Below are 22889 nucleotides of genomic sequence, written 5' to 3'. Positions count from 1 at the left end.
ATAAAATGTGAAAAAATGCTAAAGTACCTCTTTAAACATCACTTGCTCAAAAAAAAAAAAAAAAAAAATGAGTCAATTACATCACTGAAATCCTTGAACTCCCATAATTCTGCTGCACTGTCTAGCTCCATTGCAGAGAGATTTATATTTGTTGCTTTGAGGGTGCCATATGTGAAATCTCTACAACTAAGAGTTTCTTTAGAGTCTTCCCTGGGGGCATGTGGCAAATGACAACGCATCAGCTGATCAAGCATTCAAGCAGTCTCAGACGCTACTGAGCTGTGATTGGCAGTGTCTGGGAGGGAGGAGTAAAAAAAAAGGGAGGAGCACACCCCCAGAGAGGACTCTGAACAAATGCCCAGTTGTACTACAAGCAGAGATTTCACATACTGCACTGCAAAAGGAACAATTGTGAATATGTCTCCAATGGGATGAGGCAGCACAAAAACAGAAAGGAGCAACAGAATCTGGATGGGGCATATCATTTGCTCAAAGTTTTTGCTCAAGTCACAGATCCTCCTTAAGGCCTCTGCCACACTCACGTGAAAATCACGCACGTGCCGCGAGACACGTATTTTCCTTGCATGTTGCGTTAGGTAAGTACGTGTCTTCTGTACGTGCGGGCCACATGTGTTCTCCGTGTGCAATCCGCGATAACACATGGAGAACTGGTAATTTACATACTCACATGGTCCTTGCTGCTGTCCAGGGTACTGATCTTTGGCTCCAGCCCCGCCCACTCCCCGCTGATGCTGCTTCCGGCCAAGCGGAGATCAGCGCCCGTGACATCACACCCACTTCCTTAACACGCTCACAATGTGCGGCGGTCGACAGCAACTGTTTACAGCGGAAGATTCTGCAGGGCTGGTGGAGGTGAGTATGGTTTTTTTTTATTTTAAAATAATGACATGTGTTTCTCTGGCGCGTGTCACACGGGACCGCTTCCACACTACATCCGTGTGGTATGGGTGCGGGCTGTGTGACACCCGTGATACCGGAGAAAAACAGATATGTCGGCGTTTTTTAAACACGTACAAACGTACAATCCACACGGACACATGTTCCGTGTAGATTTACGTTAATGTGCCTGTTACCATAGGGTAACATTGGTGTACGTGTGTACGTGTCTCCGGTATGTGAAAAAACTGCAAAACACGTACTGGAGGCACGAACGTGTGACAGAGGCCTAACAGATTTCAGTGACATGAATGATGCCATGTTTCACAGGTACTATTTAGCCTAACTCTAGGTATATGAGGACTGGGTTCATACATTGGGTATGGAAAGGCTTCAGACCCCTTTCCATTTTTCACTCTTTGTTTCATTGCAGCCATTTGGTAAATTAAAAAAAAGTTAATTTTTTTCTCATTAATGTACACTCTGCACCCCATCTTGTCAGAAAAAAAACAGAAATTAATAAACTGGTAAAAATTTCTACAACAAGAAAAACTGAAATATCACATGGTCATAAGTATTCAGACCCTTTGTTCAGTATTGAGTAGAAGCACCCTTTTGAGCTAGTACAGCCATGAGTCTCCTTGGGAATGATGCAACAAGTTTTTCACAACTGGATTTGGGGATCCTCTGCTATTCTTCCTTGCAGATCCTCTCCAGTTCCGTCAGGTTGGATGGTGAACGTTGGTAGACAGCCATTTTCAGGTTTCTCCAGAGATGCTCAATTGGGTTTAGATTAGGGCTCTGGTTGGGCCAGTCAAGAATGGTCACAGAGTTGTTCTGAAACCACTCCTTTGTTAATTTAGCTGTGTGCTTGGGGTCATTGTCTTGTTGGAAGGTGAAGCTTGAGCCAAGTCTGAGGTCCAGAGCACTCTGGAAGAGGTTTTCTTCCAGGATATCTCTGTACTTGGCCGCATTAATCTTTTCTTCAATTGCAACCAGTCGTCCTGTCCTGCTGCTGGAAAACACCCCCATAGCATGATGCTGCCACCACCATGTTTCACTGTTGGGATTGTATTGGGATGGTGATGAGCATTGCCTGGTTTCCTCCACACATACTGCTTAGAATTATCACCAAAAAGGTCTATTTTTGTCTCATCAGACCAGAAAATCTTATTTCACATAGTCTGGGAGTCCTTCATGTGTTTTTTTGGAAACTCTATGTGGGCTTTAATATGTCTTGCACTGAGGAGAGGCTTCCGTTGGACCACTCTGCCAAAAAGGCCCGACTGGTGGAGGGCTGCAGTGATAGTGGACTTTGTGGAACTTTCTCCCATCTCCCTACTACATCTCTGGAGCTCAGCCTCAGTGATCTTGGGGTTCTTATTTACTTTTCTCACTAAGGCTCTTCTTCCACGATTGATCAGTTTGGCTGGACGGCCAGGTCTAGGAAGAGTTCTGGTGGTGCCAAACGTCTTCCATTTAAGGATTATTGAGGCCACTGTGCTCTTAGGGGTGCTTCACAAACAGCGAGCTCGCTGCCGAGATCGCTGCTGAGTCACGCTTTTTGTGACGCAGCAGTGACCTCATTAGCGATCTCGCTGTGTGTGACACTGAGCAGCGATCTGGCCCCTGCTGCGAGATCGCTGCTCGTTACACACAGCCCTGGTTCGTTTTCTTCAAAGGCGCTCTCCCACTGTGACACACAGATCGCTGTGTGTGACAGCGAGAGAGAGACAAATGAAGCGAGCATGGAGCAGGAGCCGGCGTCTGGCAGCTGCGGTAAGCTGTAACCAAGATAAATATCGGGTAACCAAGGTGGTTACCCGATATTTACCTTAGTTACCAGCCTCCGCCGCTCTCACGCTGCCTGTGCTGCCGGCTCCGGCTCTCTGCACATGTAGCTGCTGTACACATCGGGTTAATTAACCCGATGTGTACTGTAGCTAGGAGAGCAAGGAGCCAGCGCTCAGTGTGCGCGGCTCCCTGCTCCCTGCACACACAGCTAAGCGGTGCGCGCTGGTAACTAATGTAAACATTGGGTAACCATACCCGATGTTTACCTTAGTTACCAGTGTCCGCAGCTTCCAGACGCCGGCTCCGTGCAAGCGCAGCGTCGCTTGCACGTCGCTGCTGGCTGGGGGCTGGTCACTGGTCGCTGGTGAGATCTGCCTGTTTGACGGCTCACCAGCGACCATATAGCGATGCAGCAGCGATCCTGACCAGGTCAGATCACTGGTCGGATCGCTGCTGCATCGCTAAAGTGTGAAGGTACCCTTAGGAACCTTGAGTACTGCAGATATTCTTTTGTAACCTTGTTCACATCTGTGCCTTGCCACAATTCTGTCTCTAATCTCCTTGGGCAGATCCTTTGACCTCATGATCCTCATTTGGTCTGACATGCATTGTGGGCTGTGAGGTCTTATATAGACAGGTGTGTGCCTTTCCAAATCAAGTCCTATCAGTTTAATTAAACACAGCTGGACTCCAATGAAGGAGTAGAACCATCTCAAAGAAAATCACAAGGAAATGGACAGCAAGTGACAAATATGAGTGTCTGAGCAAAGGGTCTGAATACTTCTGACCATGTGATATTTCAGTTTTTCTTGTTTAATACATTTGCAAAAAATGCTACATTTCTGGGGTTTTTTCTGTCAAGATGGGGTGCAGGGTATACATTAATGAGAAAAAAATGAACTTTTTTGAATTTACCAAATGGCTGCAATGAAACAAAGAGTGAAACATTTAAAAGGGGTCTGAATATTTTCCGTACCCACTATGTTGAGAACACACGACTATACAGCTACATGACCGCTTATTGCATGACCAGTATCAAGCTTTGAGATTTGGTCAATTAGAAAACGGTACTTCCATGCATTAAGCCTTCATGCTTTCAGCTGAAAAATGTGATTTGAATAACCCCACAGCACAAAGAAGCCTCAAATGTTACCATTATTTTTTATCAGTTACCCTCATAAAAGATCCTGTTTTACCAGCATGTTGAGGCCTTGTGAGGACGATGAGACGCCAGGGGTGGTCGGGATGCAGCAAGTAAATCTATGTAATATGTTCATAGTCTGCAAGGGTGGCTCCATCGCTGACCGGCTGTAAATTTCTTACCATTAATACAGCATGGACACTATAATTTATGACTACCCCAAGTCTTACAAAGAAGCCAGCGCAGGGAGGCCAAGGATAAGATTTCCCATGGATTTATACCGCGGCATGAACTCCAAATATTTCTTAAAAAGCATAATTAATAAAAAGGGAGAGAAGTTGTTGCCTTTTTGGAGCCGCGCTTGCAGTTTTTTGAGTTTGGTCCCAGTTTTGGAGAAGTGCTTTTTGATTGAGTTCAGAAGATTTTGCCTTTGCGCTGCCCATTAAAACACACGCACACATAAAGTTGAGTGACATCTGTGGAGTGTGGGGCCGCCAGCATCTTGCCAAGAGATAATTTCACTGGATGTTTATGGGACGGCGAGCCCTGGGACATCACTGACACCCGGCTAATGCACTCTGGCAGGTAATGTTTGACTTTTAAAGCTGGCGACCGGCCAGGAGAATACTTTAGTGCTGCGGCGGTGAGGGAGCATGTCGCAGCCCGTGGCATTCTCATAGTGTAAAGGACCACTTGTGGCTCCTCCAACGGCACTCTGGTACGATGAGGGCGATAAGCAGGGTAAGTAAATGGAAAGTATGGATCAGGATGACATCAGGCTCTCACGTGGACAACTATGTACGCAGAGCTCTATGTTCTACCAACTTGACTGCTGTGCGGATATCATGGACTGTACGGGGCTCGATATATGAAGAATTATATATGTATATATTATATATATGTGTGTATTATCTATACACACACACACACACACACGTTCTACCGACCTGGTGGCTGCTGCGCGGATATCATGGCATGTACAGAGCCCGATATGTGAATATATATATATAATATATATATACACACACACACACACATACACATTATATATATATATAAAATGTATAGTGTATGTTACACATACACACACATTTATATATCTATATGTATGAAAGTCATAAAAAATAAAAAAAGGAATAGTGAACCACAAATGTTTTTTTGTTTCCTCCTTATAAAAGCCATAATGTATTTTTCTTACTTTACATATTGTTTGTTTTTTTCTCTTTTTAGATAGATTAAATTGTAATTTTCTGCCACCATTTTTCAGTACGTATCTTAAATCATAATTTCTTTTATTAATTTGTCTTTTTTTTATTTAATTTTATGGCGTTCACTGTGCTGTAATATTATTTTAGCTTTATTCAGCAGATCCTTACGAATATCGCAACATCAACTTTATACATTTTTTTTTTTACATTTTATAAACATAACGGTTTTTATTTTTACATGGAAAGAGCTTTATGATGGCTTTTTTGGTGCAGTTTTTTTACCGTAATAACAAGGACTTTTTTTTTTTTTTACTTAATTTTACTTTTTTTTTCTAGTCCCAAAAATAGACAAACATGCAATCCACTAACTGACTTATGCACCAGGAGGCTCAGGATGATCTGGTCTCCTTTAAATTCTGAAGTTATGCAAAGCAAGGAATCGTGGGAAGGTAATGATGCTGCATCAATGGTTGGGATCTACTTAATTCTGCAGCTACTCATCTTAAACATGGAAAAGCACTGAGCAGGTTGATGGTAGGTGTCACTTCCATTGTTCTCCTGTGCTCAGGTAACCAGCTCATGATGAGAGGATTAACTGCAATGTTTTCCATCCTCTCCAGAGATAAGAAGTGAGCACACAAAGAATGGCCGCAGAGACAGGCGTGGGAACATGATCACGGGGTTATTCATTCGCATCCTAGAAGAGACAAAAATCTGCAAATTCCAATACAAGTGTCAACAGATTGTAAAACTAGATTGTGAGCTCCTGGGGACAGAGGACCATGTGAATGGTGACAATTTCTATACAGCGCTCTGGAATATGTTGCCGCTACATAAGCAACACAAAAAAAATAAATAAATGTGATTCCTGTCTCCTAGATTAGTGGTCTCCAACTGTTGTGAAACTACAACTTCCAGCATGACTCAACAGCTGAGAGCCTCAAGAGATTACTGTGCTAGGTTGCCAACTGTATAGAAATTCCAGAAAAATATTGTGCTTTTTTTCTCCTGGCTGTAAAAAAATGTAAAGCGTCCGTGATTTTTTTCTTCAAGCTGAAGAAACTTGTACAAATTATTCTGACTAATTATCATAATTTTACAGTGAATTACACTTTCGTAAATATTTCATTATATCTTTTCATGTGATAACACTGGCGATATGATACCTTGATACAATGTAAAACAGAAGGTGGAAGAGTGCAAGGTCTCTAACATCCATCATCAGCTCCATGATGTTGTCATGGAGGGTGGAAAGGGATCCAGCGGCTCCTGTAAAGCTCTAGTGAACTCCTTGACCAAGAGAGTTAAGGCAGTGCTAGAAAATAATGGTGGCCACTAGAGATGGGTGAACCTGCAGATGTTCGGTTTCGGCGGGTCTGGCCGGACTTTAAAAAAGAAAAATTGGGCTCGGGACCGGACTTGAACCTGAACATTTGCCCAGACGCCGAACCCCATATAAGTCTATGGGGACCTGGACATTGTACTGCAAAATGGTGGTAGAAAGGGCTAGGGGGATTAGAGCATGACGGTTATACTTACTGAGTCTCCCGTGCGGTTGTTATGCTGCTTCCTCCGCTTCTTAACCCTCATACATATTCACTGCTTCCCCCACCCACTGTCTCGGTGTCTGTGATTGGTTGCAGTCAGACTGCAACCCCACCCTGTGTGACAGAATCTGTGACTCGTTGGAATCACACACGCTGTCTGTGTTCCTTTAATGGTGTAAAAATAAATAAATTGGGGTAGGGTTGCCTATATTGTGATACCCAGCGCAGATAAAGCATACGGCTACAGGCTGCAGTTCCCAGCCATGTGCTTATCTTGGCAGGTGTATTCAAATGAGAGGGACCTTATGCAGCTTTTTAAAAAAAATGATTTAAATAAATAATTTAAAAAATGGTGTGCGGTCCACCCAAAATTTTGATACCCAGCCATGATAAGGTCAACAGCTGGGGGCTGGTATTCCCAGGCTGGAGATGTTCATAGTTATTGGGCCCTCCCAGCCTAAAATTAGCAGCCTGCAGCAGTCCAGAATTATCGCATCCATTAGATGTGATAATTCTGGCACTTTATTTGGCTCATCCAGATTGGTCTGGTGTGGCGGCAATCGGGGTAATATAAGGTGTTAATGACAGATCACAGCTTCCACTAAGCCCTAGATTAGTAATGGGGAGGATCTATGAGATCCCCTCCATTACTAATCTAAGTGAAAAGAAATAAATACAAAGATTGAACAAATCCTTTATTTGAAATAAAATACAAAAAAATTATTTTTTCCAATTTATTAGCCCCAAAAACACCCAGGTCATTTTCGCCATTTTCACGGTACACTAACTACTTTACATTGCATCAAAGTGTTATATCTTCAGTATTTTCCCATGAAAATAATAAAATATTTACAAAAATGTGAGGGGCATATTCACTTTTGTGACATACTGTACATCATAACGATTTGCTTATGGGTTTAAAAATGTGTTTGTCAAAAATATTTTTGGTCTGTGATTTTCTGATAAGCTGTCCAGCAAATAGAAAGTAAAGTTAACAACCCTGCTATTGTCCTCGATTCAAGCATCATGAAAAATTTAGGAGCGGGGTGATCAGAGGATCATTATTTTTCTGTTATCATTGCTCTAAAACGTATCATAGACCCAAGGCAAAAAGAGCTTGATTTATTATTTGTTGAATTTTTGGTGTTTTACACTTTTTTTTGTTTTTATTTGCACCAAAATCATCTTTCCATTTGTGCCTTTAAGTCTATTTTATGTGTGGTTTTATTTTTAATTTTATTTTTAGTTCACCACTGTGGGCGTGGTTTGTATTTTCTAGATGTTTTCACCCGCAAAAGTCTGACGTCCAGTCATGCTCGGTGTGTCTCTTTAGCTGGGTATTCCTCCCTGGCTTTAGGGGCGCACTGCGCATGTTCGGAAGTGCAGAAAACTTTTGATTGTGTGCAGTGCGTCTTCAAAAGCCGGAAAAAGTACACCCAGCTTCTGAGTCACACTGATGCGGCCGGGACGAGTCGCGCACATGCGTAATATTTCCAGGAGCTGGCGATGACGCTAGCAACCTGGAAATCATGTTATCATGCCCACAGGGGCGTGATCACATGGAAAAAGAGCTGACTAGTCTGGGGTACTAACGCCCCTGCAACTAGTCACAGGCCGAATTTGTATAAAAAAATGGAGGAAATAAATCCTTTTTTTAAAGTTTTATTTTAGAGAATGATGTTATACACTGATGGCTAGGAAGGGAATTTGGACATTCAAATGAAAATGCTGCTGGCTTGGAGGGCATAAGGGACATGACAGGTTCCCTTTAAGAGAAAATAAACATTTTCAAATTTGGGCAAAATTCATGATGACCTGTGTGCGCAAATTTGATGAATTTGGCAGAAAACAAGTCAGTGAATATAGAAAAAAAATAAAATAAAAATAATTATTATTCAAACCTCCCCAAGTAATGAATCGGGCACTAACTTTGTGCACTTGGTTATAAGATGCCATTCACTGCAACTTTACTCTACAGAGATCTGTAAGTTTCAAGGCTTCGCTTCCTACAGCTACACATGATGGGAAAGGGATGGGCACTCGCTGGGTGGCTAAGGAAGGTGGCACTGGGTGAATACTAGAGAAAAACGCTAAATGATGCAGTGGTAACACTACATTTAACTGTATTCTATATGAAGGAGGTAAATTGTTGTTTAGTGATTTTGACCTTCGCTGTCCTTTTGCCCCTGGGTGGGGATAACGGCCTCTTACATCCCCTGAGAATGTGAAAGCAGAACTTGCCAAACCAAGTGCCTATTATTCCCTCTCCAAAGCTCATAAAATAATGGAGAGGTTCATGATGTGTAACCTGCTATTTAATGCCTGGAGGAATGATCCAGGTATGTCGGGAGGGAGCGGGGGCCGCACTCTTATCCGTGACCAACACTCTATTTATAAAGCACAAAAGCTGCCCGGTTCTCCAAATCAGCAATTTGCCGTGCGCTCTCAGCCGACATTTAAATCACACTTATTAATCTTAAGAGCCCCGTGGAATATAATTGAAAGGTACCGAGAGTAAGTGGGGAGGACCGGTCGGCCAAAAGACTGGCTGAGTGCTTCTCTTGGCATCGAGTGATTAAAGGGTTTGTCCCATTAATCATTTTCATACCAAACGTCCAACAATGGCGGTAAGAGCTGTTGGAAAGTAAATTGTTGTGACTCGCATAAAAAAGAACTTTATCATCACATGTACAATTACAATTATGTTCTGCAAGAAAAGGTTACAAATCTCTGGATCAGCATGAAAATAGTAAACACCGTTCTTATGTCCTATACAATGAATACGACACTTAATGGCGAGACATTGTCTTTAAGGCTTCAATAATGGTATAACTGGAGGAGTCTCATTTAGAAGTCAGTTATTTTATCGCACAAGAAAAATGGTCCGGTTTTATCAGGGTTTTTAATAAGTGTCATTAGAGTTTGGTCCGAGTTTTTCACAAATGGAAATAATAATAAAAGGTTTCTCCAGCTCTTCCTATCAAAATAGTCCGTGAAAAAAATGCAATACGATTGTTTACACTGGCAGATGGATCAAAATTGGTAATCGCCAAAGTCTGAGACTCTAATCGATATCTGACAAGTCTCTGTGCTTTTGGGTGGACCACTCGCTCCAAGTGAAAATAACAGACGTGTGAACGACCCCATAGACTATGTCATCGCCGGCTTCACTGTCACCGCAATGAAAGGGAGCAGCCGTAGCTCTGACTTCCCCTTGTTGTTCGATTCATCTGAAGGCCGTGACAGGGAAGTCGGTGGTGATTGGGTTCAGGACTCGCAGGGCATGACAACCTCACATGAACCCCAGAAGAGAGAGTGCCGACACTACTGGAACAGCGCCAGCAGCCGAGGTGAGTATAGGCTTTTTATTTGAACGGGGCAAATATGGGGAATAGGAAGGGGTTATCCAAATAGTGGCTTTAAGAGACTGGGAAGAGAGAAAGTGAGGAATAAAAAGAGAATGAGAAAGGAATAAAGAGCTGGAAGAAAACCAAAAGTGAGGGAAAGAAAGATGAAGATAAAGGTGTAAGAATGAAAGAGAGCGAAATAAAGGAATGAAAGAAAAAGACTAATGGAAGAAGTGAAGGAAGAAAGAGCAACAAGACAAAGAAAGAAAAAAATAAAGACAGAAAAAAGGGGGTAAGTGATAACAAGATAAAGAGAAAGAGAAGTCCGGGTTCATATCACGTCTATTGGGGCTTTGTCTGAAGAGCTAAAAAAGCAGGATTTAGACGGAACCATGAAGGGCCGAGTCACTATAAGGGAGCAGACTGTGTCACTTTAGTACTTCATTTATCCCCTATAACAGCAGTGTTCATCTTTTAGGCCCAAAAACGTCATTTACGAAAAACGTCATCCACAAACGTGTGGCCAAAATGTAATGTGCACAAAAACTAAGAGAAAGAAAAGAAAAAGACAGAGAAAGACAGAGAAAGACAGAGAAGATAAAAGTAAACGTTAGGGCAGGTTCACATCACCGTGTAAGTCAGACAAGTGCTATCCCGTGTTTTATCAGATAATCAGATCAATGTTATCCAATGGGGCAGTGTTGACCAATGTGTTTTTCCTTCATACCGATTTGGCATGATAAAAAAAATTGCAGCTAGCCACTATTCAAGTCTAAAGCCTGGTTTATACGAGTCGACCGATCGTGCGATTTCACGATCGATCGTACCTGCCCCCGTCGTTTGTGCGTCACGGGCAAATCGCTGCCCGTGTCGCACAAAGTCGTGAAACCCCCGTCACACGTACTTACCTGCTGAGCGATGTCGCTGTGGGCGGCGAACATCCTATCCCTGAAGGGGGAGGGACGTTTGGCGTCACAGCGACGTACCACAGCGGCCTGCCAATAGAAGCGGATGGGTGGAGATGAGCGGGATGTAAACATCCCCCCCACCTCCTTCCTTCCGCATAGCCGGCGGGTGCCGCGGGACGCAGGTAAGCTGAGTTCATTGTTCCCGGGGTGTCACACGGAGCGATGTGTGCTGCCCCGGGTACGATGAACAACCGGCGCCATTTTAAATAAACAATATTTTGAAATTGAGCGACGAGTACACGACTCACGATTTGTGAGCGATACTGCGTCGCTCAGAGGTGTTACACGAGACGATGTCGTGAACGATGCCGGATGTGCGTCACGAAAACCGTGACCCCGACGATGCATCGCACGATAGATCGTCTTGCGTAAAGCACCCTTAAGGGTGAGTGAAAATGATCAAACTGCCCTCGAATGACATCTGAGTGCCCTTCAATTCTTGCGGACTCAAGGAATGGAGAACATGGAGAAATTTTGTTCTCCATCTTCTCCTCACAGTGTGTTCCAAATCTCTCATCCGAATGACTCTGCCCTTAGTGAGAAAAAAAAACAAAACAGAGGGAGCCTGAAAGAAAGCAAAAAAAAAGGGATGCAGAGGGAGACAGAGATAGAGGGAAATGAAAAATAAAAAGAGAAGAGAAGAATGAGAATAAAAGAGGCAAAAGAAAAGAAAGAAAAAAAAAAAAGTAGACCGGGAGATGGTGAGAGAAGGGTGGTGGCAAGAAGAAGAGAAAGAAAGATCAGCAATTAGAGAAAAAAAAAAAAAAGAGAAAAATCAAGGTCATTTACCGAAAGTCAGTCAGTGTAAACATGCAGAAGATCACCGCTCATTCGTCATTTGGAATGATTTGTAAGCTTGTTCAAAATAGTCATTTCTCGGCAGCACTTCGCTGAAGAGAACAATAACAGTCTGTGAGGTAATACAGTTATTTTAGAAATTTGGTTGACCTGTCTAAAGAGGCTGCTACCCGATTGCCATGGATCGATGTAGATTTACCTTTAGCATTTTAGTCTGCATTGGTTAAAGCGATGGAGGTGACAATATGAACCAGTGACACAGGTAAGTGAACCAACCCCCCATAATTCCCATATATAGATCCCCAATAATGTGCAGTGACGGTGATATGTCTATCCTAACCACACGCTACTACAAGGATCCTTAGCTGAGAGGGTGTAGAGACATGAACAAGCAAAGCAATAAGGATCAGTGAAAGAAAAGGAAATCCTGAGACGGGCTTCTATTCATTCCTTACATATAATTCTCGCCAAGAATCAGAACATGGTGATCCAGAGGCTGAGGTGCGGAGCAATCTTCCTCGGGCCCTGGGCAGGTTTTATTTGCGTTGCCGGCACCTTGCGCACATTTAATGAAGTGTTAGTACATTGTGACTTCTCCCCAGTCTATAAATAGTCGGCGCGGCACTTACGAGCAGTGAAACGCCTCCATTAGGGTTTTAATTGATGGCTTGTGATGATGAGAGCAGACGTGCTCCCCCATCCTACTGAGCTGCTTAGCGGGATTAATTGGAAGCTGTTAAAATAGGAAGTCGTCAGATTTTATGCACTCGACTTAAATGCGGCTGGCACAAAACGGCCAAACCTGCATATGGGTGTGATATGTGTACGGATCCACGTTTGCGCTCAGAGCAAAATGTATGTTCCCCTTTCTCGATGAAGGACTTGAGGAGGCCAAATGAAAAACTTCAGAGACCACTCACTGCCTGGAACATTTTGAGTTTCTACTGGAAGCATTTAAATTGTTACTTAGGTTGAAAAAAAGGACTTGCGTCCATCAAGTTCAACCTTTCTTCACCATTATACATTCTTTGTCACTAACCCACAATGTTGTGTGTACTGAGGAAATCATGCAGTTCTTTTATAAAACCTGTTATAGTATCTGCCATTACTATCTCTTGCGGTAGGGTATTCCACAATCTGACTGCTCTAACTGTAAATAACTCTTTCCTATTCAGCTGCCGGAATCGCCTTTCTTCCACTTGCAGTGAGAGTGCCTCCTGGTCCTTGGCATTGTCTTTGGAAGGAATAAGTCATGTGCCAGTCCTTTATATTAACCACACATGTATTTATACATATGAGATCTCCTTTGAGACGTCTTTTTTTCTATGCAAAACCAGCCCAACTTTTCAAACCTCTCATCATAAGGGAGATCTTCCATTCCTTGTAATAATCTAGTTGCCCGCCTTTGAACTGACTCGCTTCTTAATATCCTTTTTAAAACGTTGAGCCCAAAACTAGATCTCTTACTCCAGATGTGGCCTTACAAGTGACTTATAGAGGGATAAAAATACGTTAGGATCACGGGATCTAATCTCTGTTTTATACACCCTAAAATCTTATTTGCTTTTGCAGCTGCTGTTTGACATTGAGTGCTGCTGCTCAGCTTATTTGTAATGAGAATACCCAAGTCCTTCTCCTGTTCTGTAGTCCCAAGTTTACTTGCATTTAATATATACGCAGTTATAGGATTACTCCATCCTAGGTGCATTACTTTACATTTATCAACATTAAATCTCATCTGCCAAGTGTCTGCCCATTCTGACATCTTATCCAGATCATTTTGTAATATTGTAGTATCATGGTCCGTTTTTAATATCCTACATAGTTTTGTGTCGCCAGCAAAGACTGATACTTTACTCTCAATCCTATCTACAAGGTCATTATTAAAGAGATTAACAAGAATTGGTCCTAGAATGTATCCCATTCGCAAGGACCATCTTACCTTGCCGTATCTGGAGGCAAAAGTTCCGGTGAGTAATGAGTGGAAGATAATAATCGTCTCATCCAAATCCCACACGAAGACGCGCTGTGATAGGAGAGAAGAGAACATTTTAGAACGGGGCATAACATTTTTATCATATAAAACCAATAATCCAGCAGATGACTAGAGACTCCACTGATTCTGTATGTCCTATGAATTTCCTATATCAGCGTCACCAGACCAGCAGTGTCCAGGGATTCACCAGTGTGCATGTAAAAGACCAGGCAGGTCCATTACTGACCGCATCTCTCTGGTACTGCACTAGTGCTGGTGTCTCACCAGTGTGTATAGTAAAGAAGAGGCAGGTACATTACTAACCGGTGACTCATTAGTGTGCATGGTGAAGAAGAGAGAGAGGGGAGCCAGCACGATCTGAAAATGGCATGCGTCATATAAAAAGTGCAAATTCACAGATTTATTCCAACTGTACTATAATATTATTGAGATTTTTAGCAAATAATTGAACAATTCTTTGAGCCACCCCCACGGCAAATCTCAATAGGGGGGTCCTACACTATATTATGTATTTCATGTGCCATGCGGCCTCCTAGATAAAGTTAAAAGCAGAACCATAATGGAGCACACATACCTGTAACCTGTATATATAACCGCTTCTATGTTGCAAAAGAGGCAATTGTGGATAGAGGCCAGCCCAGGTCCCAGCATGTGGAGCAAGCTCTACACATACCAGGACAATATCAGAACTGACCCTCCCAGTGCCAGAGAGCAACCATTGATAAAGGTGGACCAGATCCAAGTATGGTGCTTAAAGGGAACCTGTCAGCAGAAATGTCCCCTAAAACCTAACAGATTCCCCCTCTGCAGCTCCTGGGCTGCATTCTATAAAGGTCCCTGTTATGATTGTGCCCACTTTCTGACCGAAAAAAAGTGTTTATAAAGTTGTACCTTTTTGGCTTCTGATTCTGTAAATCTGTCACGGGGGCGGGCTGCCTGATGGCCGTTATTCTGCCCCCTGGTCCTGTATGCCGCCCCCATCGCTGATTTCCATACTTCTGGACGCCGCCCACTGCTCCAGCCATCCCCGCGCATGCCCAGTGCCCATCTCTCGGGGATGAGCACTGTGCCCAGCGTCACCGCTGGTGACGTGCACGCAGGGTTAAGATTATGGGCGGTGCTGTGATGTTTATTCCTAAGCAACCGCCCATAATCGCGGGACCGCGCTTTCCCCCTCGGCCTGCTTCTTTCTGCGCAAGCGCGCTGCTGCTGACCTCACTTCGCCTCCGTGTCATCTTGCCCCGAGGCAGGAAGCAGAAGCAGGCCGAGGGGGAAAGCGCGGTCCCGCGATTATGGGCGGTTGCTTAGGAATAAACATCACAGCACCGCCCATAATCTTAACCCTGCGCGCACGTCACTAGCGGTGACGCTGGGCACAGTGCTCATCCCCGAGAGATGGGCACTGGGCATGCGCGGGGATGGCTGGAGCAGTGGGCGGCATCCAGAAGTATTGAAATCAGCGATGGGGGCGGCATACAGGAACAGGGGGCAGAATAACGGCCATCAGGCAGCCCGCCCCCGTGACAGATTTACAGAATCAGAAGCCAAAAAGGTACAACTTTATAAACACTTTTTTTCGGTCAGAAAGTGGGCACAATCATAACAGGGACCTTTATAGAATGCAGCCCAGGAGCTGCAGAGGGGGAATCTGTTAGGTTTTAGGGGACATTTCTGCTGACAGGTTCCCTTTAATTAGCAATGCCTGTGGAAAGGGTGAGGCAACTGAATGTGAACAGCTACCAACAGAAGGAATATATTGCAAACCAAGATCAGGCGTGCATATCATGGTGGTGACCAGCCACCAGACATTTGTAGCATAACTACAACCAAACAGAGAGAGAGGGGAGCCAGCACGATCTGAAAATGGCATGCGTCATATAAAAAGTGCAAATTCACAGATTTATTCCAACTGTACTATAATCTGGCCTCTATCCATAATTGCCTCTTTTGCAACATGGAAGCGGCTATATACAGGTTAGGGTACTTTCACACTTGCGTTTATTTCCTTCCGTTACAATCCGCCCTTTTGGAAAACAGCGGAATCCGTTAACGGATTCCGCTGTTTCCCATAGACTTGTATGGGTGACGGATTGTACCAAAAGGACCTGCGTTGCTTCCGCTGGGCGACGCTCCATTGCTTCCGCCCAGCGGGAGGAACGCAGCATGTAACGTTGTTTTGAGCAGCGGAATCCTCTGGATTCCACTGCGCATGCTCTCTTTTTTTTTTTTTCTTTTTTATAAATCAAACTTTATTTTGGCTCGCGGTGGCCGAATGTTCAGCTGAGCGCCCGGCCGTCGGCAAGCGACAGCGCTCAGCTGAACGACCGGCCGCCAGCATGCCTGGCCGCCGGCAAGTGACAGCGCTCAGCTGAGCGCACGCCCGCCGGCATGCCCGGGCGCCGGCAAGTGACAGCGCTCAGCTGAGCGCCCGCCCGCCGGCATGCCCGGGCGCCGGCAAGTGACAGCGCTCAGCTGATGACCCGGAGGTCGGCTGCAGGGAGCGATCGACTGATCACCCGGCGGCCGGCAAGTGACAGCGCTCAGCTGATCACCGGCGGTCGGCTGCAGGGAGCGATCAGCTGATCACCCGGCGGCCGGCTACTGGGAGCGATCAGCTGATCACCCGGTGGCCGGCTGCAGGGAGCGATCAGCTGATCACCCGGCGGCCGGCAAGTGACAGTGCTCAGCTGATCACCGGCGGTCGGCTGCAGGGAGCGATCAGCTGATCACCCGGCGGCCGGCTACTGGGAGCGATCAGCTGATCACCCGGTGGCCGGCTGCAGGGAGCGATCAGCTGATCACCCGGCGGCCGGCAAGTGACAGTGCTCAGCTGATCACCGGCGGTCGGCTGCAGGGAGCGATCAGCTGATCACCCGGCGGCCGGCTACTGGGAGCGATCAGCTGATCACCCGGTGGCCGGCTGCAGGGAGCGATCAGCTGATCGCCCGGCGGCCGGCAAGTGACAGCGCTCAGCTGATCACCGGCGGTCGGGTGCAGGGAGCGATCAGCTGATCACCCGGCGGCCGGCTACTGGGAGCGATCAGCTGATCACCCGGCGGCTGGCTGCAGGGAGCGATCAGCTGATCGTTCACAATAGTCTGCCGCTGGTAAAACTGTAAAAAAAAAAATCAAAACGAATTGCGTTGTTTTGCAGCATCCGTTGCATCCGTTGTGCCACTATATGCAACACATCCGTTGCATCCGTTACACAACGCAATGCAACGGATACCGTTCAACGCAAGTGTGAAACTAGCCTTATAGGTATGTGTGCTCCATTATGGTTCTGCTTTTAACTTTATCTAGGAGGCTGCATGGCACATGAAATACATAATATAGGTTAGGACCCCCTGTTGAGATTTGCCGTGACGTTGGCAGGGGTGGCTCAAAGAATTGATTAATTATTTGCTAAAAATCTCATTTTTTTTATTATAGTACAGTTGGAATAAATCTGTGAATTTGCACTTTTTATATGATGCATGCCAATTTCAGATCGTGCTGGCTCCTTTTTCATAGTGAAGAAGAGGTAGGTCCATTACTGACAGCTCCTCTCCGGTGCCTTACCAGTGTACATGGTAAAGAAGATGCAGGTCCATTACTGACTGATCCTCTCTGGTGCTTCACTAGTGCCCACTGTATAACCCATGTGCATGGTAAAGAAGAGGCAGGTCCATTACTGACTGCTCCGATGCCTCACTAGTGCCAATGCCTTCTGTGGTTATAGTAAAGAAGAGGCAGGACAATTACTAACCAGTGCCTCACCAGTGTGCATGGTATAGAAGAGACAGGTCCATTACTGACCACTCCTCTCCGGTGCCTTACTAATGCTGGTGCCATATCAGTGTGTATAGTAAAGAAGAGGCAGGTTCATTACTAACTGGTGTCTCACCAGTTTGCATAGTAAAGAAGAGGCAGGTCCATTACTGAACGCTATTCTCCGGTGCCTTCCTAGTGCCAATGTCTTCTGTGGTTATAGTAAAGAAGAGGCAGGTCCATTACTAACCAGTACCTCACTAGTGTGCATGGTATACAAGAGGCAGGTCCATCACTGACTGCTCCTCTGGAGTGCCTCACCAGTGTGCATGGTAAGACTGCTGAGACCCTGAACCCCAACCAACACGTCCCATGTCGCAGGTCCATCACTGACTGCTCCTCTGGAGTGCCTCACCAGTGTGCATGGTAAAGAAGAGGCAAGTCCATTACTGACTGCTCCCCTCCAGTGCCTCTCTAGTGCTGGTGCCTTCTGTGGGTATAGTAAAGAAGAAGCAGGTCTATTACTAACTGGTGCCTCACTATTGTGCATGGTATAGAAAAGGCAGGTCAATTACTGACTGCTCCTCTCCAGTGCCTCAACATTGTGCATGGCATAGAAGAGGCAAGTCCATCACTGACTGCTCCTCTCCGATGCTTCAACATTGTGCATGGCATAGAAGAGGCAGGTTCATCACTGACTGCTCCTCTCCGATGCCTCATCATTGTGCATGGTATAGAAGAGGCAAGTCCATTACTGAACACTCCTCTCTGGTGCCTCAACATTGTGCATGGTATAGAAGAGGCAGGTCCATTACTGACTGCTCCTTTCCAGTGCCTTACTAATGTCCGGTGTCTTATAAGTGTGCAACACTACGTATTGAAGCCTTGTAAACTCTGGATCATAAATAAGCATCTTTTGGTTTGGATTTCTCCTCACATTCTTCTATGTAGTGTCATGATGAAGAAATGAGCAGATGAGATTGATCCAGGGGAGTGGCGCACCACACAAGTTCCCACGATAAACGGAGATTAGATGAACGTGCAGCACTGTATCATCTGTTGGATTATCCTGAGAGACGACAATGTATCCCCCGATTCCTGACCCCCTCCTCTATCCGCAGTCTGGCAGAGGCTTCTGGTGTTGGCCGGCTGAGGAATCCACATTACTGTTATCTATAGGTCATATCAGGTACGTCCTTAAAGGACTATAAGCAAATTATAGAGAACCACAGTAATGTATTCTGGTTATCAGGCTATGTTCACACAAACTTATTTTTGGTCCGAGCGCTGTCCATGAATAAAAAAAATGACAGCACTGGGACCAATGTTATTCTAGTGAGAAAAAAAAATATCACCACAGCATATACTATTCTGTGCAGTATTTTGGATGAGACTTAACTATACTTTTACATCCTATGGGTGCACAAAAAAAAATTGGATTTCATACGGATCAATCATATAGCATTAGATACATTGCAATTATTAACTGAGGAAAATGTATCTGGTCTTGTAAATCTTATCAACTCCAGATATAAAAACAAATGTCATACAGATGTAAAAGACGGACATATGGATGATCATACAAATTTTTTCTGGGTAAAAATCGTCAATTTGCTAAATACACAGCATCAACATGCAACAATTACTGTCCATCCAGGGCATCAGGAAGGTTATAATCAGATCGGCCTGCAAGAGGCGCTGTGCTCTGATGCAGCAAACTCTGGCACGTATGGTTAAATTGTATATTGTCGTATTTTTTCTGTGCGCAGGTAAAAAAAAAAAAAATACATTTCTTTGCAATCTTCACATTTGCTGCCAAACTCACTACAGGACATTTATTCAAATGGATTCAGGGCTTTTCAAGACATAATGTATTTAGATATAAGAATCCTTTGTCAGGCAGCCAATTTTCGGTAAGCTAGTTTGCAAAGTCTTGTTCTACAGAAAAAAAAAAGCTAAATAACCATGTGGAAAAAGCATTAAAGGAAATGGGATTAGTCTGATGCAATGACAAACTACCTTGCTCCACTCACTATTGTCTCTGAAGCTGATAGATCGCGCCGCGTCTCGCAGATCTGGGGAAGAGCAAAGTCTTGTAACAGTGGAGGATTCACAGCTATGAAAAGCCAAGACAATGAAGGAGGTCTCCATGTTGGAGCCCAGAGTGAAGGATGCTTTCCTACTTGCCATGCTCATATTTGATCACTCATGTGAATGTGTTTAAGTAAAGGTACGAAGGGTGAACAAATGGTCTCTAATCCAGCGGACATTGCTCTCGTGTCTGTAGTAAAGGGCTTGTCCACTTTGTATGATCCATTTACATAGTTGACTACTACTAATAAAGGGAATGGACAACCAAAAACAATCTTCCCATGAATAAGCGGCTGTAACCCACACGAAACGTACGTCGGGTCCTTTATACGTAGACTGTCCTCCACCTTGCACCTTTTCCGGCACTGGCACTTTAGTAGGTATTAACCTTTTTCCTCTGAGTCCTAATCAATACAATAGTTAATTCAGCGTTTGAGCCATTGTTGCTCTTAGCTCTTTAATATATGTATACAATGGACACCTGATGTGAAGTACAGTGTATTTACAGAGCTGGCAAAGTGCAATACCTACTATGTTTTTTCTGCTTATGTCTTTTTTATTTCTTATGTACATGTTATGGTTTATATGAAGCGTGATTTGTTACATTTTGGACATCTCTACATAATATATTCATTGTAATAAGTCAGATTTATGTCTATTGTATGTACCACTTCATGTTGCAATTGTACTTTTTTCTTTTCCTTTTTCTTTTTTTAATAATAAAGAATTTGTCACATTTTGTACCCATTAAAACTCATTTTTCTCTTTTTTGTCAATAAAGGGAATGGCAGACTATCTTGAGTGTAATGCCATACACTTTAGATGGCTGTTGGCCAAATGATGGTTTGACCGGTCATTCGGCTAGCTGCCATCTTGCCTGACTCACAAAGAGGAGCGTATGATTTGTCAAGTGCTCCTGTGTTCTCTATGAGAGAGCCGCTGCCAGACATCTGTCGTGGCGGCTTAGTTCTTAGAGAACAAAAGATGAATCGGACACGTCAGATCCTTATCTCCTCTGACGACATCTGTTAGTGGAGAGTAAAGGTGGTTTCACACATAGCGACGCAGCAGCGATCACAACCAGCGATCTGACCTTATCAGGATCGCTGCTGCGTCGTTACATGGTCGCTGGTGAGCTGTCAAACAGGCAGATCTCACCAGTGACCAGCCCCCAGCTAGCAGTGATGTGTGGAAGATCGGGTAACCAAGGAAAGCACTTCTCTTGGTTACCCGATATTTACCTTAGTTACTAGCGTCCGCCGCTCTCACACTGCCAGTGCCGGATCCCTGTTCCCTGCACTCCTAGCCAGAGTACACATTGGGTTAATTACCCGATGTGTACTCCAGCTACGTGTGCAGGGAGCCGGCACTGGCAGCGTGAGAGCACACCGCTTAGCGCTGGCTCCCTGCACTCCTAGCCAGAGTACACATCAGGTTAATTACCCGATGTGTACTCCAGCTACGTATACAGGGAGCCGGCACTGGCAGTGTGAGAGCGGCAGACGCTAGTAACTAAGGTAAATATCAGGTAACCAAGGAAAGGACTTCGTGGTTACCCGATGTTTACCGTGGTTACAGCTTACCGCAGGCTGCCAGACGCCGGCTCCCTGCTCCTTGCTCGCTTCAGTTTGTCGCTCTCTCGCTGTCACACACAGCGATGTGTGCTTCACAGCGGGAGAGCGATGAGCAAAAAATGAAGCAGGACATTCAGGAACGACCGGCGACCTCACAGCAGGGGCCAGGTCGTTGCTGGATGTCACACACAGCGACAGCGACGGGACGGGTCGCTGCTACATCACAGAAAATGGTGACTTAGCAGTGACGTCGTTGTCGTCGTCGCTATGTGTGACACCACCTTAAGGGGCACCCTTTACACATGAGACTGTAAACCGAAACCGTCAATATTGGCTAAGTGTATGGGGGGGCTTTAGAGGGCCTTTCGACTTTTCTCAACAGTTGCATTTACACCAAAAGATAATTTCAGCAAAGTGAGAAGGACAGGGCACTACTCGGTACCTAAGAATACTTCTGGCTTCAGCCCTCATTCACATTCAGCGTTTTACCACTAACTGCAGCAGACGTATAGCAGCAGGAACACAGCCAGTGAAAAAGAATTACTCACAGCTATGGGGTGCTTATACAAAAAAGGAGCAACATAATCCAAGGTAAATAGCGATTGAGAAAAATGAAAAGCACTCACCGATAACTGCTGTGCAAGTAGGAAGTTTATTCACATGAGCAGGTTAACACATGCTGTGGCAAGCGGGAGGGGGTAGGACGGAGCACCACGTCAGATTAGTGCTGCTCTGTCCTACCCAATCCCCGCTTGCCACAGCATGTTAATCTGCACATGTGAATAAACTTCCACCTACTTAAACAGCAATTATCAGACGAAGCTCCGGCGAAACGCGTTGGGGTGCGGGGCGGTGTGACCGGAGACCGGGCATGGCAACATCAGGTGGTTATCTTGGGGGGTGAGATTCCCCATACTGGTCTGGAGGCAGATTATATGAATAGATTGCTGGGCTGATTGAGATTGCCCACATATGCTGCAACGTTTCCCATCTAATTTGCTACCATGAGCCACCTTTATGCTTAATAGTGGAAGTCTGAAACATGTATTCAGGGCTTGAGCACCAATTCTTGAAATCAGGCTATCTTATGTGCAATGTATATATATGGCTGTAATCGTGGATTTGAAGTGACCAGCCAGGGAGGCCTCTGGCTGTGTAGTCGTGGCAGCACTATATTCAAGGCACATCCCTGGCTTCATCACTTCTTTAATGTTAAGAGAGTGTATGTCGGTGTCTTCATCGGCCGATGCACAAAGAGGCTGCAGGCAACAGTCCAGATGCAATAAAAACGACATTTATTCACAAAGTTAAAGAGGAAAAACACTCCGGTCAGCGGATTCCGGCAATATTAGTGGAGCTGGGGACAACCTGCCCAAACGCACCCTCTGATGGGGATATGCCCAGAGTTCTTCTCCCACTCTTCAGCCAAGCATACACCGGACCCACACCGGCAGAATAGGCTTTGAGGTTGCGCCACTGGACTCCCACTCTTCAGCCAAGCATACACCGGACCCACACCGGCAGAATAGGCTTTGAGGTTGCGCCACTGGACTCCCACTCTTCAGCCAAGCATACACCGGACCCACACCGGCAGAATAGGCTTTGAGGTTGCGTCCACCTCCTTATCTCCGGTGTCCCCTGATGTTCCGCTCACACAATCGCACTTGCCGCTCCAGATGTTCACACTCCGCTGACCCGGATCTTTCTATCTCACACACATTCAGACCTTGCCTAGCAATCCGGCCGACTCCTCCTCCCCGGTGGCAACAGCCGTCCCA

At 45.1% G+C, this 22889-nt stretch overlaps 1 protein-coding gene across 1 annotated transcript in view; it reads right to left on the bottom strand.

Annotated features, from left to right (window-relative positions):
* The window catches only part of EYA2 (EYA transcriptional coactivator and phosphatase 2), a 196089-nt gene that overhangs the window by 22414 nt on the left and 150786 nt on the right, over positions 1-22889 (bottom strand). Inside the window, exon 9 of the mRNA XM_075347860.1 lies at positions 13643-13726. Coding sequence (XP_075203975.1) covers positions 13643-13726 — 84 coding nt within the window. The remainder of the gene's footprint in view (positions 1-13642; positions 13727-22889) is intronic.

This window comes from Anomaloglossus baeobatrachus, chromosome 5, assembly GCF_048569485.1.
Source record: "Anomaloglossus baeobatrachus isolate aAnoBae1 chromosome 5, aAnoBae1.hap1, whole genome shotgun sequence".
Lineage (NCBI taxonomy): Eukaryota > Metazoa > Chordata > Amphibia > Anura > Aromobatidae > Anomaloglossus > Anomaloglossus baeobatrachus.
Note: the sequence above shows the minus strand (reverse complement) of the source record. Positions and strands in the feature narration are given on the sequence as shown.